The 16,958-nt window shown below is 42.8% G+C and overlaps 1 protein-coding gene across 1 annotated transcript; it reads left to right on the top strand.

Moving 5' to 3' along the window:
- Positions 1 to 1,550: 1,550 nt before the first annotated feature.
- Positions 1,551 to 16,585, top strand: Tie (Tie-like receptor tyrosine kinase). Its single transcript, XM_017252238.3, has 5 exons — positions 1,551 to 1,989; positions 11,812 to 14,169; positions 14,234 to 14,427; positions 14,497 to 14,914; positions 15,684 to 16,585. The coding sequence occupies exons 1-5, from the start codon at positions 1,704 to 1,706 to the stop codon at positions 15,992 to 15,994; spliced, it is 3,567 nt and encodes a 1,188-aa protein (XP_017107727.2). The 5' UTR covers positions 1,551 to 1,703; the 3' UTR covers positions 15,995 to 16,585.
- The last annotated feature ends 373 nt before the right edge of the window (positions 16,586 to 16,958 follow it).

Below are 16,958 nucleotides of genomic sequence, written 5' to 3'. Positions count from 1 at the left end.
CTTAAGCTTCGGTTTTGTCCAACGAGCGTTGAACTTTCGCTCATCCGCTTTGCTCATCAGCCAGAAACTAGAAAGGTTCTTGGCCAATGTTTGTAAAAATAGAAATGCCATGCGCACTTTTGTGTTCATAATTCATCAGCATAACAAAGAACAAGGCCTTACTAATTTTTTTGCCACACCATCTGCCACTGCGAGGGTCAAACTTTGGACGCTATTCCCCTACTATGGCCTGGGCTTATTTCTTTAAGCCACATTACGCAAAAGCGATGCCGCACCCAGGCATGAAGGCTTCTTGTCTTGGCCCGAGCCGAATGGCACTTTATGCCGCATACCAAATCGGGTGAAATTGTCAACGTAATTTTGCGCAAGTCTTTATTTTTCCTTTACTTTGTTTTAATTGATTCCTCGTCGCCGATTCCACAGCCAATGACACACATTGCCATAAAAATTCATAGTTGCTTATGTTTTAATGGCTAACGACGACAAAACAAAAAAGTTGAAAAAAATAACGAAACTGTCAAGCTTCGGCCACAACAGGGCGTATGCGTGATCGGCTTTGGATTTGGACTGGGATTTTATTGAACCGCTGAACGGTCGGCGGGCGACCTCAGTTATCACTCTTACTTACCGCGAATTATAATTGATGTTTGCCCATGGGATGGCCAAGCCAAGTCAAGTCAAGCCAAGCGGCTTATGTGTTTGCTTTTGGGAGGGACCTTAGCTTTGGGTTATCTGCCCGGATATGTGTCCATATGTCTAACATGAAAACAAAACTTAAACCTTAAGTGGCCATAATATTTTTTTGATTTTTGGCAGTAGGTACGTTTCTAAAATGTAGAAGTTATGGCCAACTGGCTTGGCTTGACAATGGGCATAAATTAGATACTTTAATTGGCCGGCGAGAGTAGAGTAAGACATCAGGTAGTCAAATGAGTTGCCAAACTTAATGGCTGGCATTATTAAGTAGAGTCTGAAGCATATGATTCACTAAGTTTCTTGGCAAAATCCTCATATTTATTTGGCATCTCCGCATAAGTTACAAAAGACCATAAAATGGAATAAAATTTGAATTTTATGAGAAACAGTTTGTTTACGAGGTAAGAGTTTAGTAGGTCAAATGAGTAACCTGTAGGGACTTTGGGAATAGTTTTAATAAAAGTTTGAAATCAACTTGCAAGCCATGCAATGACTTTTCTTTCTCAATGCTTTTCGCTGCCTTTTTCCTTGACTATTTTTGTACCAATCGCCAACATTTTACTAATGCACTCGATCTCTCTTCCGACATTTGCAGCAACGGCCCGGCATACGATTTCCCAAAGCAGCAGCACAGATAAGTCGACAGCACGACTTGAATTATTGCACGCAACAGCGGCAACTGCAACATCTACCACTGCAACAGCAACATCAGCCCCACCGGCGGGCAGAGAAAGGGGAGAGGCTGCGGCAGGCGATATAGACGCAGCTTCATTCTACAAAACAATTGTGGAAAAGTGGGAAACTCCGAGAGTGTGTGTGCCAGTGCCAGTGCAAACGAACAATAGAAAACCAGATAGAAAATCAGCAGAGAAAACAATCAGCCGAGAAAAACACACACAGCCCAACACAACACTGCAGAGCTAAACAGAGCAACAGCAACAATATCTTAAGTACTTTTGTTTGTTTCAGCCTTATTTTTTTTTTGTTTGGTATATGCTTCGGTTACGATGTCGTTGATGAAAATTCATCGAAGCAATGAATCATTTTGCTGTTGCTGGTTGCTCTTGTTGGCGGTGGCGGTGGCATTGTTGGCTGTTGAGGCGGCAGCAGCGGCGGCTTTAAGTGAAACGCAGACGAATGCAACAACTAATGGTGCAATTAGACAGCCAGCCAGCCAGGCTGCATCGGATTTGCAACTTCAACTTCAACAGCAACTTCAAAACCAGCTGAATGCGACCGCCGGCAACGGCGAAAGCCGAAATTCAGCGGAAATTTTCAGCCCCGGCGATGTGGGTAAGTTTTCTAGCATATTACACACACGAACACTCACTCGAGAAACAGGCAGGCAACCAACAAAAAAAAAACTGAGAAAAATTGCCAACTAGCCAAAATAAATCTATGCCAATTATTGACCAACTGCCAGCAGACGAAACAACAATCGCCGGTGCAACATTCGCTGGCGAGTTTGCTGGCGAGTGGAAATGAACAAAAAACAATTGGCCAAAAGCCGAAGAAGCAGCAACAGGCACGGCAGCAATAAGTGCAAGCCATTGTGGCATTGGCCAATCTTTTGCATTTGAAAGCCAGAAGTGGTTGTCAACGTTGAGGTTGGTTATGAGACAGAAAGGAATGGGTTTATGGGCCAGTTTCCTTGCATGCAATTTAGTGGGGGATCGTTGACGGTTACGGCTTTTAGCCTCCGTCAACAGGAAAATAAAAAAGGTTTTAAAAATTTACGGTCGTCATGGAGGAATTTAATGAGACCACTAAACGGGTAGAGGATTTTAGACCAGTTAGTCACTTTAATTCTTGCTGATAGTTAAGATATTCAAGCGATCTAGAAAGACCACATTTTTTGTTCAAACCGGCCCTTGAACTGAATGTGGAAACCTCTCCTTTAATTTAGAAAGGTCTTGGCCAAAAAATGTGACCCATTTCTGACCCCCTCAAGCTTGCGAAGACAAAGATTCAATTGCACAGATAAACCCACAGCATGTGGAGCCCCTTTGGATATTGAGTTGCAATATCCAACTATCGAAAATATAAAACCGTTCTGCAAGGGCAAGTGTCGAGGTGAAGATAGCCAGCCTTTCATAAACGTATTCAGAGTCTTTAGAGTTGCAAGTGGATTGATTAGACCGGCTCTTTTGTCCCTGGCTGCCTCGCACACTCATAAATGTAAACAGTGATTGTTATTTCAATTAAGTATTTTCATAAACAATTAAGTTTAAGTTTGGACTTGGTGGTTTCTCGACTGCGCCACAGCGTGGGTGTCGACTGTAGTTTGCATTTAAATTCGAAATGAAAATGGTATTTGGAATTTGAATTCGAATTCAATGGTCGACTTGAGTGTGTATTTTATTGGAACAGAGGGTCGAGCCTAAGATTTTTTTGTGGCATCTGGACCAGCAACACTCAAGCACACATTTTTGGCCACATCTTTATTCATGATCGTTTTTTTGTGTCCAGCAAACACAACAACTATGTTTTTTATGGTTGACCATAGTGGAGATAAACCGCCGTGGCCCAGAGGTAACTAAACAAACGTTAATGCATTTTGATTATACTTAATTTATGCACATTAAAATACATACTTTGTTGTCCGGCCTAAGCCGGCAATGAATGGGCATAATTTTGGTTTTCCTTTTGGCCAGGCTCTTACGAAATGCACTTTTCGAGGCTTCCATCGGAGCTGTTGGCCTGGCCAGTTGTAGGTGTCGTTGTTGGCCACTTGAGCACTCGAGATACTCGGCCAAAAATATCAATATTGGTGTGGCTCGGTCCCAGTTCGAAGTCTCAGCCGCTGTGCTCATTACACTTACCTGTTTCTTTTCTTTTTCATGTTTTTTCTTGAGAGACCTCATGTGCGTCCGTTGCGTAATCCCACTCGTTTAGCAGGCGTAGTGAAGCGTTGGCAGCTCGGCCCAAAGCTCCCCAAGCAGAAGAAGAGGAGCCCAAAGAGCAAATCTGAAAAGTCAACAAAAAGTCAGACAGCCAGCCAGCCAGCGAGCCAAAAACAACCAGTCAGCCAAGTGCATTCGGGCCAGGTCTGCAGCTGCACTGAAAAATTGGGAATCAAAATGACTCTACGAGTTTCCCTTTTTAAAAGTTTTATGGAAGCCAAAGGTAGAGAATAGTTATCACAGAGTCAGATGATAGAATCTGACAACTTAATTTCAACAAGCTGAAGAATGGCAAATTATATATTGTTAGCCCTATTAAATCTTAAAAAGCTGTGTGTCAGGAAATCAAAGCCGCCCCGCTAAGGTCTATAGGTGAATAGCCTAACAAACTTTAATCACACCAGACAGACACAATAAATATGAAGTAAATTCCACAATTTTAAACCTCTGACTACAGCACTTTATATAAAAGAGAAAAAATACCCAAATAATAACTAATTTACTTCATATTTTTCTCCGTGCGCCAGAGATTTAGGTCTCGTCTCAACCGGGGCGTATACGCAATATGAGGGCGTGCATCAATGTGGGAAAGATAGAGAAAGAGGGAAACAGCGCCAGAGAAAGAGTCAGGGATAGAGGAGGAGGCAGTGGAATCATTGTTACCCAAACTGAAAACAACTGCAACTGGGTAAATATTTAGACCTTTCACGCTGGATGGGGCACCTGCCTACCGTATTACGTACTTTGATTCGGATTTGGCTCTCACTCTGCTCCACAACCCTCCCATGTATATGTAATAACAAATATTCAATCAAAATATTTGCCGTGTTCATTATTTGATGGGCTCAAAGCTCAAATGTGTAAACAGCCCGGGAAACCTACGTATTGCGGTTCATATACTCTAAACGAAAAGATCTTCGTCACGGAACTAATCGATCTGGTAGAGTTCAGTCGAGTTGGACCGTGATCGGATGGCAAGGCCAAGAATTATTTACATATAATTATGTAAAGTTGTTAACTGGGAAGCCAACTGAAATGGCAACTAAAACAACAAATAAACAATGGCCAAACGGAGAATAAATATTATTTTCAAAAAGATCGTACTCCGGAGATAAATCAAGAAAAACAATAATTTTTTTGCCACTTGGAATGAGTATTTTTAAAAACTAACCATAAATCGATTTTAATATTGATTACATTATACAATTTTGTTTATTTCCTGCGCATTTATATTAATTTCGCTTGGTTTTTTGTTGCTTTTCAAATTCAATTTGATTTGAAGACCCCATTCCATGTTGGTAGCTTTGTGGTTTGTGTTTACTTTTCGGCCTGGCTAGGAAAAGGAAATAAAATGCGCAATCTGCGTTTTGGCTGGCCATGGCTAAAATCAATTTTTTTTGTGTGTTTTGCCGTATTTTTATATAAAATGTTTATAATTTCTTTTTATTAACTTTCGTTGCGAAAAATGTGGCCGCAGGGGGGGAGTTTATTGAACCCTTTGTCCCAGGTCTATCATTTGGCTAATTTCCTTCCTTTGTTTTCGCTGGCATCTGTCATGGCTTGGCGGGACGGGTGCGTGATTAATAATAAACCACCGCTAGTGACCCACAACTGCAGGGAAAGGGTTACGGGTTACGCAACTGCGATGATTTAGTGGGGACTTAATTAAAATCCGTGGGACAAACGAAAGCGGCCAAGAGCTAATGACGGGGGTGGTGCAAAGTTTTAGTTTTCGTTGCGTAAAGAGCCGATGAGGCACTCTGGGATGCTACACTCTCTGGTGCGGGCTGTTGCTGCCGCTGATGATGATGAACATGTGCCACGCCCCTGGGCCATTTGAAACGCCTCAATGCACAGCAACAACAGCACGGCGATGAGTATTGAAAACTTTTTCAGGCCGAGCTCTGAATTCGCCAGGCCAAACAAAAAAACGGAAGCCCCCACCGAACCTCGCACAATGGCAGCCAAAGAAAAGATACTCGAACTATGGTTGAAAATCATGAGCACAACAAAACTTTGCAATTATCCAACATTGCAACCTGCTGCCTGGTGGCCGTATTGTTGTTGACCATTTAACATATGCGCGTTTGTCTAGGGCTGCACATTGAAATGGAAAACAAAGTGGAAATCGGTCTCCGGCCCGTAATTGCGCAATTAAAAGGTCAGGCTCTCAGCCAAGTTGATAGCTTTGTCGAGTTTATATCGCTTGGTTTTGGGTGTCAGCAGCTCCAACAGCAGCACCAGCAGCAGGTCTGTCAAGGCAGCCAAGGGTTAATACCGCACCAGGAAACTAACACTTAAGCTAAAACTAAAACTACACCAAAAGCCAAAACGATTCATTTAGCGGCATTTCACGACAACTTCAGCTCCGTTTCCATTTCCGCATTGACATCCGCGATGCTTTTGGCTGCATTTCATTTAATTTCTTCGTTTTGGCCCGATACTCGGTACTGGTACTGGTACTGCCGCTCGTACCTTTGCCATTTCTTTTGGCTTTCTCACGTCGTCGATGGCAACTGCACTTCCTGCATTCGACAGCATTTTTCTGCACCCACAAGAGTTGGCTGGGAGCGCTGGCAAGGCCTCCTTTTTTGGCTAAAATGTCGAAACGGACAAGCTCCTTGGAGAAAATGTAAAATGCCTTTTAAGTCTCCATAAACGTCGAACAACATAAAATAATATCAATAAATTAATTATATTTGAATTTAAATACTATAGTAAAAATAAGGAAAGTTAAACCGTCTCTAATTAGGACTGCAATTGTAAAACAATTTTAGAAACCCCATTTGGCTATAAGATCTATAAAATCTGACTTTCCTGGTCTGTACAAAACGTCAGGCTTTCAAGCTACACCCTCGCCAAAAAGGAATTCCCCGTTATGGTTAAGGAGCCGTGTGGCATTTGCCGATTTTTGGCATTTCGCTGCCATTTGCGTTGCATGCTTCGATTTCACATTAGAAATGCTTTCGATAGGCGATTCCAACGCAAAAACATGTCTTGCATGTCGGCAGCTCGGTCAGTAAAAAACTTACAAAAAAAATAAGCAAAAAGGCAAGTAACAAAAAAATAAAGAGCCGAAATAACCAAACACGTTTTAGCCATGAACGTGGGATATTATAGGATAGGGTGCAACTGCTGCACTCTGCAAACGAAAGCGAAAAACGAGAAACATGGTAAATAAAACGGTGCGGCCAGAAAAATTGCAACGAAAGTGGAGAAAGTTTTTGTTTTCTGCCAAGGCGGCATTTAAAAATTGTATTTATGAACTGTCTTCGGGTTGTGTGTGGTTATGAGTGTGCCTCTTTGCCTGCCTGCCTGTGTGCCTGGCTGACTGTGTATTTATGCACTAAGTTGTGCAAATACCGGGCCGAAACCAGAAAGCAAAAGTGAAGCTGTGACGCCTGAATTAGTGCCAACGAATTAATGAAAGTTTTCAGCGTTTTTTACGTTGATTGAATTTGCATTCGCCAAGCTTGAATGGCTTTCTTTGCCGGCCAGGAAACAGCTGGAATAATTAAGAAAGTGATGAGTCAAGGTCGCTGTTGATGGATTTTCTGAGGAATTTGTGGTAAAACACCTTTTAGCCACTATTTTATGTTTAAACCTCCTGTAAGGCTTTTGTTATTCGCTCAATAGTAAAGCCATGAAATTGTATTAGGTAATGCGTTAATGATTGTTAAGTATTACAGCTTTTTATTTATGGAATTCATTAGGCCTTGCAAGTTACAAAAAAATCAAGACTATCTATACTAAAAAATAATATTTAATTCTAAAAGTTCGAGAACACATTTCATGAGGCATCGAAAAACCATTCTTTCTGGGCAAAAAGGTCTATGTGTCATGGCTACTTTGGGCGGAAATTTCCAAATTTCGGTTGTCAATTCGGTTAGACTCTAATTTGGCTTTGGCGGGCTGTGCAACGTTGCGTATGATTGACATTTGTGTCATAGCCGCATATGTGATTATGAATTGTCCGCTCAATGAATGAAATTTCATAACTTCGAATGTGACACTATTAAATAAGTTTAGACAATCGAATCAAATACAGCTGTCAGCACGATCAACTGCATTGCGTGTTTGGTTAGCTATATGTGTGCTTTGTAGGTTGGAAGTGAGTTATTTTTGTAGTTTTTTTTCTATATTCCTGAGTATTTGTACGTTTGTCAATTAGCAATGAACAAACTGCAAAGTCAGCTGGTAATGCGAGTGCGACTGTCTGCCTGCCAGCCCCTGCCCACTCGTGTCAGTAATTTATTTTTAATTAAAAGTTCTAAACAAAAGCCAAGACATGCGATTCATTCAAGCGCTAATATCAATCCCCCACACAAATATATATAGTTTAATTTTGTGTTTTTGTAATTCAATTCCACTGTAGATTATTACATGGAGAAAAATAGGAAGTAGATCTTATAAAGAAGGTGTCTAAGAAGCTTGTTTGTTAAAATCAGCATGAAATATGTTCTCACCTATTCTTGATTAATGGCTTGGCTTTAGAATTAGTATTTTTCTTGTATTTAATATCATCAATTAAATAGCATAACTATTATGTCTTTGATAGTGAATAATAGGTTTGATTAATGGTAGTAATTTCAAGAAATATTTTAACACCAAGAATACATAGTTTCTGAAAGAATTTGATCATCATAATAATTATAAAAGCTATTTTAGTTAATAACTTAATATTTGTGTTCTTTGAATGATCTAAAGTAATACAGTTTTTCTTCGAGTGCTTGGCTTCAGTTAGGGTGGCATCTGTGCAATTATTGGGGGCCGAGTTGGAGGAGCGGGGGCAACCTTGATGGGCTTTGTGCGGCGACTCAAAGACTCATTAGCTGCCAAATAAACTTGGCTTTTTTCGGCCAGAATCAAAAGCTGAACCGGGCTGGGTATTCTCCATTGTATTTTTGTCTGAATGCTGCTTTATTTGTGTTCGGGGGCCAGAGTTCGATGGCGAGTTTCGCAAAAATGTAGAAGCTAATGCTGGCATTAGTCACGCCGTCGCATCCGTTTGATGGCTTCTTTGTTTCGCTGATTTGTTCTCTCCTATTTGGCCGGAGATTAATCACCTGCCAAATGCTGCACAATTTTCGGGCATTATGTAAGCACCTGGCGATCACTTAGGTAAGACCGCCAGCTCAGAATTCCCCCAACCTATTTCGCAGTTGATTTTTAGCCGGTCGCATTACCGATTTGCCAATTGGCGTCACCTCGGCACCGGGCAGAACCGTTTCGGATGCCCGTCTTGGGCTAGTTTCAGCCGTGTTTTGGACTCGATTTTGGCCCGCTTCGCTCAGTTTGGCTTAGCTTGGCTCGGGCGCAGCCGAAAAAAATCGTGTATATGACCAAAATCAAATTAAAATTCCACAACGCATGCCAGGCAGCGGCGGCGTCGATGGCCACAACAGCAGCATAGCTAATGCCAAGAAGTCATAGTTCCCAATACCATAAAGCCATAAAGCCGCCGTATCGGGAGGAAGTCCACGCCTCTGGAAATACTCTTTCCGGAGTGGAAATAATGGATAAGATAAAGATTTGGCTTCTTTTTATTTAGTAAGAATTTAATTTATTGCTTCCCAATTGGGAGAAAAATGAGTCAGAGTTCCTGGAATAAATTCTAATAAATATTTTGATAAAATTTTGACAAATGAATGTTGAATTGAATGATTTGGAGTTATTCTGTGAGTCAATATTGTTATTAATAGCAAACATGGCGTAGCTTATTTATAAATTCTTTTAAAGAGAAATTGTTTAAGTTTGTATTTTATTCACAAAGAAATATTGGTTAGCATGTGGGTGGAATGGTTCTCAGGAATTTAAATGTCTCACGTGTTTAAGATCTTTTTAAATTGTTTAAGTTTGTATTTTATTCACAAAGAAATATTGGTTAGCATGTGGGTGGAATGGTTCTCAGGAATTTAAATGTCTCACGTGTTTAAGATCTTTTTAAAATTTAAACCATTAATAAATTTGGCAAAGAAGTTTCTCAACTAAATAATTCTTAAGAACCAAGTCTATTTCATAATTTTGCATTTTTTATGAAATAGTTAATAAAACCTTTTATTGGGCAGAGTGCATTGGGACAGAGCTAGGCGCAGCCAAAGAAACCTCTGTGGCTGTGGCTGTGGCCAAAATGGCAACCGACGGCTGATTGTCGTTTTGTTTCATTGAAGGCAGCGACGTGACGAGACGCCCAAATGGAACAGACAGTGTTGTACAATCAGGCAGAATGGACGAAAAGTGGCAAGAAAACAAGAAACGGCTCGGCCAAAACAAAGACAGATTGCTGGTCTAAAAACGAAAAGGGGATGGGGTGGGCAGTTAGTTTCTGGTAGTTAACTGGCTAAAATGCGGCAGCCGGCATCAAGCGGCAAGCGGCATCTCCAACTTGTTCTAGCCGCCGTGCCGCGCTTGAGATGCCAAGCTCAACCTTGGCCTAAACAGCGAGCCAATGAACTAAATGTTTGTGAAAAGCAACGGCGGCGGGCAACAATGTTTGTTTGCTGGCATTGTTTTGGCTAGATGGCTGTTTGACTGGCGGGCTGGCTGGCTGTTTTGGCAACGCGAAAATTAAACAATTGTGCAAGCAACAAGACACAGCCGCCTTGTAATTGTTTTGCCCGATTCGCGCAGGTCAGGCCGTCAGGCAGCCAGGCCGCACGGATTTAGGCCCATTGCTCAATTGGGTAATTTATTGGCCAGCTGCCTGGCCGGAGGCAGATAGAACATAGAAGCTTCGGGCAGCGACTAATTAGCGAGTTGGAGAAACTGCAACCGCCTGGCTAGATTTGAGTAAACATTTTGGTGAACCAGTTGGTCGAGACAGTAACAATCGAATCGGTTTCTAGGCTAAGAAGCGTTTAGGCCAACTGATTAATGGCTCCAAAGAGCAGCCTCGTTTCTCAAGATGCTTAAGATGCTGTTTGTTCATACCGCACCAGATGATGATGATTGTGGACGAGGCCTTACCCTAGGCAAAGTTCGCATTCCAAACGGGTTTCGTGATGGCTGCCTTAGTCGCATTCAATTTCCATTTCGAGATTTGTTTTTCCAATATTTGTCACGATCTGGTGTCAAGAATGCCAACGGCAGACACGCTACACTGTAGCAAAAAGCGATAAGTTTGATTACGAAACCTGTATTGATAAAGATTGGTTGAAATTATTGACAAATTATAAAAAATTTCGTAACATCTGTAGGGTTACATGTCTCTTTTATAAGGCTTATTGTTCAACAAGAAAAAAACGTAGTTCTATATTATGTTAGAACCAAATATACAGGGAAATAATTCCCAATACTTAAGGGGACCCCCCCCATTCTCGATTTTAAATTTTGACGATTTTCAATGGGCTGGCAAATGAACATAAATTATTTTTTAGGGTTGTAACTGTGCTTACATATATTAAGACACAAAAAGGAAGAAAATCATTTCACAGAATTTTTTTTTGTTTTGTTTTTGTTGTTGTTTTTTGTGATCAAAGAAAAGCCCTTCTTTTCGGCGGCGCATGTGATTTCCGCTCACTGGAACATCTGAATCCAAAAATTCCAACGGGATTAGAAAAAGTACATGTTTGGCTCTCGTATGAACTAGGATTATTAACTTCGCTCAAAAATTAACAAAATGGTGGACCTTTGAAATTTTTTTTTGGAAATTTCCATTTTTTTCAGCCACAAATCGAGTTGAAAAGTAAGGAAGATCTTCACCGATTCGATTTATCCTAGTTCATACGAGAGCTATATATGTATAGAATAACGTGTTAAAATTTGGAACCGATTGGATTAATAGTTTTTGAGTAACCTCATGCGCCAGTTGTAAAAACACTGTTTCGAGAAAAACGCGTTTAAAGTTTTGAGACGTCTCTCGCCGTCGCCTGAGGCTTCCACCATAATTCGGCTATATCTTTAAGAGTTTTTGAAATTTTTTCTTGAAATTTTCAGGGAACATTCTTGAATAGTTACAAGTTCGAATTAAATTAAAAAAAAAAAATCGATTTTTTAAAACCGAGAATGGGGGGGGTCCCCTTAATTAAATACAAAACAAAAATAATGAAATTACTCTTAGTTAGTCTGATGGCAATTATTCATTCATTCATTCAGTATCTATTGAACAGACATTGTGGGACTATCTAGTTTTGTTAAGTATATACATGTCAAGCCACTTTAAGAATATTCCATTCACATAACAATAAGCTAATAGTTTCCATTTCCATTTCAGATGTGGTTGCTGAGAAACCCACCACGTATCGGCCTTCTGGGGCTAACAGGCCCTCGATAGCACCGCTCAACTCCGCTCAGGATCGGGAGCGAAAGCTGATGAATGTGCTGGCTGCCCGACGATCTGCCCTGCACCGCGGTGGCTTCCGCACCAGGATAGGTACCACAGGGCGCAGTGCCATCTCTCCGGCGGCGGCGGTGGAGAGTACATCCAAGGCGCCCAGTGATCCAAGGTCCGTGTGCATCCGCAACTGCACCAAGAACTTCACTCGCCGCACCACCGCCAGTTGCATGCGTCAGTGTGCCAACTTTACGCGGATGGCCATGTCCCCGAGTGGCAACAGTTCGTCGGTTGTGCTGAAGGGCCCTGGGAAGACGAATGGTTCGGGAGGAGATCGGGACACCAATGAGATTCTCTTCAGCGACGAGTCTTCTCATGGCCTGTTCGTCGTGGCCAAGGATCAGAACGATACCCTGAACCACATTGCAGATGGCACTAAGCCCCAGCGCAGCAAGGCCACGCCGGTGAACCAGGATGCCGAGGACCAGGATGAAGAGGAGGAGGAACTGAAGCCATATGTCTACTTTGGCGCCAAGCTCCCTCCAATCCGCCCGGGTGGATTAACCATCAAACCTGCCGAGGGGGACGACGAGCATCCCCGTGTGCTGGAGGTCTCCGTGGCTCAGAGCAATACCTCAACCTCCACCACCACACCAGCAACTCTAACCACCACCAGTACAACATCTGATCCTATGCCAGTAAGCTCTGTCAGACCCACTGCATCGACGAGGCGACCGTTGACCGCCGTGGAACGAAGTCGCAGTAGGTACAAGTACCACATGAGAGACCGGGGACTGGTTACGGCTCCTGCACCACCAGCAGCTGCACCTCCTGTCCAGCCAGTCAGCCGCACTCGGTATTTGGGGTCGGGACGACCCACGGCGGTGGATCCACTCCAGGAACTAAAGCAACCCGAGTCGGAGGTGGCGAAGCCTGTGGTGGTTCGAAGAGTAGTGTCCAAGGCGGCGCCGACTTCCTCGTCCACGCCACTGATCATCACTGTACTTAGTGCGGAAGAGGAGACTACACTTGTGGGCCAGGCTGATGTAACTACTACAGCGAAATCTTCCACCACAACTACAACACCGAGTAGTACAAGCACCACACCACCTGTGCCCAGAACCACATCTACGACAACAACAACAACAACCACTACTCTTTCTCCCCCAACAACACCATCAACCACAAGTACAAGCTCTACAACCACAACGAGCACAACAACCACTACAACTACAACCACACCCAGCACCACAACCAGTAGCAGTACCACCACAGAAGTACCTAGCACCACACCAAAAAAGAAATCCATCATTGAGGAGGACACAGAGCTGATTCGGGCACTAGGACCTTCGCTGACGCAGGAGATCAACATCGAGGACCAGAACAACCTGATCATATTCTGCAACAACACCGCCGACTGTGGCGCCACACCACGCACCCACACACAGCTGCCCCACACCACAGACTCCAGTCCAAAGATACTGCGTACCACCGTTCTCACTTCGGTGAGATCCACTGTGCATCCGCGCCCCACCAGCACGTCGAGTACCACAACCACTCCAGCACCACCGTCCGTCGAGAATATTTTCATAGGAATCGTGGAGTCATCGACTTCAGAATCACCACCACAGGAGCCGAGCTCCACTCTGATAACCAATGAGCGCGATCTGAATCTGGAGATGCGCCGGATGAACCTGGTCACTTTGGTGCTGGTGGCAGTGGGTGTGATTCCCCTGGCGGCCATTGTTATGTACTTGGTGCGCAACTATGTGGTGCGCCGCAGGGCGAAACAGGGTGAGGTCTTCGATGTGTGCATCACGGATCAGCAGCCCATTAGTCCGGTGAAGAAAGTGGACTCCAAGTACCACCTAGACGAGGAGGAAGATGAGGTGGACCATCCGCACCATCACCAGCAGCACCAGAGCCACCAGTCGCACCACCAGCAGCAGCAACAGAGCCACCACCAGGCCATGCCCATGTCGCAGGCGGCGCCACGGGATGTGAACCACAATCGATATGGGATCAATGACGACAAAACCTCTCTAGCCAGCGAGTTCCAGGAGTTCGAGCGGAGCAATATCCGGCTGAAGAGCCTTCTGGGCGAGGGAAACTTTGGCCAGGTGTGGAAGGCGGAGGCGGATGATCTGAGCGGGCATTTTGGAGCCACCAGGATAGTGGCGGTGAAGACAATCCGAGCCTGCAGTGCCCAGGTGACACTTAAGGACGAGGCCAACATAATGCGCAAGCTGGGATCGCACCAGAATGTGGTCACCCTCTTGGGAGCCTGTGTGGAATCTGGTGAGTTCTTATTTTTTTTATAAACTAAAAGAATTACTTTTTATAATATAAAATTTACAAACAGAGCCACATATGCTGATCATGGAGTATGCCATGCGAGGTCGCCTTTTGTCCCTCTTGAGGGCAGCCAGAAGTGCCACAAATATATTGCCAGCCTCAGTGCCAGGCGGTCGCAGTCTGACTCCTCTGTCGCCTCGAACCTTGGCAGGATTCGCGCTGGACATAGCCTGCGGCATGGAGTACATTGCCAGCAGAAGGGTGAGTCTCTCACTAAATGAATCATTTATAAAAAAATTAAATAAATTAATAATAACTTTCCTTATCCAGATTGTCCACCGAGATCTGGCCGCTCGTAATGTCCTGCTGGATCACAATGGCATGTGCAAGATCTGTGATTTTGGCATGTCCATCGATCTGGATGCCGAAAGGATGCGCAAGGAGCAGGAGAAGAATGCGGCCAACGACATCCTGCGCAGCAACGCCCAAAAGTTCAAGTTCGACTTTGGCAGCAGGTACATCTTGCAGCACTGGCAGCACACCTTCGGCCAAGGACACGGGCCAGGTCACTGCTCCAAGGATCATGCGCACGGGGAGAAGAAGTCACACCATGGCCATGACACCATCGGGAAGCGGCATGCTCTGCCCATTCGCTGGATGGCTCCAGAGAGTCTGCAATATCACATGTTCACCACCGAGACGGACATCTGGGCGTTTGGCATTGTCCTGTGGGAGATAGCCACTCTTGGTAGGTGTTCGGATTCCTCGGCTTAATTTAAGCAGGTTTACACATTAAATGCCGTTTCAAATTAGGATTAATTGGTGTCTAATGCATGTTCCCAATTAATTCTAAAAAAGGAACAGCCTTAAAATAAGTTGTCCGGCCATTTTAGGATTTCGTGGCTTAGCTTTTTCTCAAAGTCCATCGTAATTTAACCATCAAGATGGCAAAACCTTCGTGTTCAACGATCTACATTATCTCTAATGCTATAAATTTCTGGGAGTGGGCAATTAATTCCCAGTTCCAATTATATGGCCAAGACTAATAGCATTCATTTTTGACAAACAAAAAACATCAAAGATGAAAATCACTGAAATTGGCAGTAATTTAGGGGTTGGGATGACGATTTTTTAAGTGTCATATTGTTTTATATAGGTAGTTCTCAAGAATTATTTTTTAGTACATTTTTTACGGGTTTTCTTACTACAAGTAGAATCGTTTAACTTTATGGTTCATTTAATTTTACATAATAACTAGCTAAAATGTTGTTACAAAAGGTTTACTAACTTTGAATGTTTACAAATGTTTACTAAATATTTGACTTGAAGTCAATTAATTGCAGAATTTATAACTATACTATTTCGGTTTACAATTCTTTGTTTGTTAATTGTAAGCTCTTTTTTAGTTTCAAAGTTTCTAAAAAATTAGTTTCTTTTTTAAAAATGTATACTTTTGCTATTAAATTATAACCTATTCTAAATTTCACCTAAAATTTCTCGATTATTCCCTCTTTCAGGCTCCACACCCTACTCCCAGTTGACAGGTCGAGAGGTCATCCGCCGCGTGCCCCAGGGTCTTCGCCCGGAACTGCCCAAGGAGAGCCGTCACGAGTTCTACAATCTCATGTCCCGCTGCTGGCACAAGGAGCCCCACATGCGGCCCTCCTTCGCCCAGTCAAGGCTGGAGATCACCAGGTCGCTGCACAAGTGGGTGGACGACGACTCGGCGGCGTCAGACTACATGGACGTAAGCGGGTTCAGCGAGGATCTCGAGCACGGAGTGGTGTACTTCAACCACCGCATCTCGGAGTTCGAGTGCGAGATATGACGCTGACTGAACCATCCCCCCCCACGTCTCCCCATCCCTTCGTAACTTGTGCATCTCAACCACTCAACCATCATCCAGAATTAATCCACCGTCTACTCCTCATTGCTTCTTTGAATCTGTAACTCCTTCGAAATTCTCTGCCTATATTTTTTGACGTGCTTGTCGAGCAGTATTATTTGTATTTTATCGTTAATTATTTTCCACACTGAAAACGGTGTTTTTCTTTCATTGTAAATATTTATTTGTTGTTGGCCCCAACAGAAACGCAAAATACGAAAAAACTTATGATATACGATCTAGGCCCTATGATTAATGAATGGCGCTACCTATGCCTAGTTTAATGTTCGTCACTTAGTTCTTCTAGTCTGTATCTGAAATCCCATCTTTGAGTTGAGCTATTTTCTTAGATTTGACTGCACTGAACAATCATGAAAAGAATCTATATGTATTCCCCATCTGTTTTGTAAAATGATTCGTTGATATGATATAGGCGTTCAGCGCATAGGATTTATGTAATTGTATTCATATTTAGCTATAGAATTGTACAAATAAATTAATTAAACACGAAATAAAATTATGATTATTACACCAGTTGAAAATAGTTTAATTTGTTGATTATTTGACTAAATATTTTTATCTTCATGGTACTGGGTCGTCACAAAAATTCGTTTGTTGGATGACCAGGTTTTTTTGTTTGAACTGTTAAAATAATTTTAACTTTACACTATGTTAAAAACTGGTAAGCTTTGTACCTGAAGCTAACCAAAGTTATTTTTTTTACTTCTCTTAAAAGCTTTTAACTTTTTTCGTCGGTCTGGCAGCTTATAACTAGTTCCTCACGAGTGGTTCCAGTCTTGCAGGCGGTTACTTTAAATTAAGTTTAAAAATTGACTAAATAATTTGTATTTATAGTTTACAAAGTAAGGTGTTCGTTCTTATAGTAACTTTTCAAATCTAAAAGAGT

The sequence above is a fragment of the Drosophila bipectinata genome, chromosome 3L (assembly GCF_030179905.1).
Source record: "Drosophila bipectinata strain 14024-0381.07 chromosome 3L, DbipHiC1v2, whole genome shotgun sequence".
In the NCBI taxonomy this organism is placed as follows: domain Eukaryota; kingdom Metazoa; phylum Arthropoda; class Insecta; order Diptera; family Drosophilidae; genus Drosophila; species Drosophila bipectinata.
This window is presented reverse-complemented; position numbering and strand designations above follow the sequence as displayed.

Coding starts and splice junctions, on each gene's coding strand:
- Tie (XM_017252238.3), top strand. CDS start 1,704: ATGTCGTTGATGAAAATTCATCGAAGCAATGAATCATTTTGCTGTTGC. Junction 14,170..14,233: donor GGGAGCCTGTGTGGAATCTG/GTGAGTTCTTAT, acceptor ATTTACAAACAG/AGCCACATATGCTGATCATG. Junction 14,915..15,683: donor GTGGGAGATAGCCACTCTTG/GTAGGTGTTCGG, acceptor TCCCTCTTTCAG/GCTCCACACCCTACTCCCAG.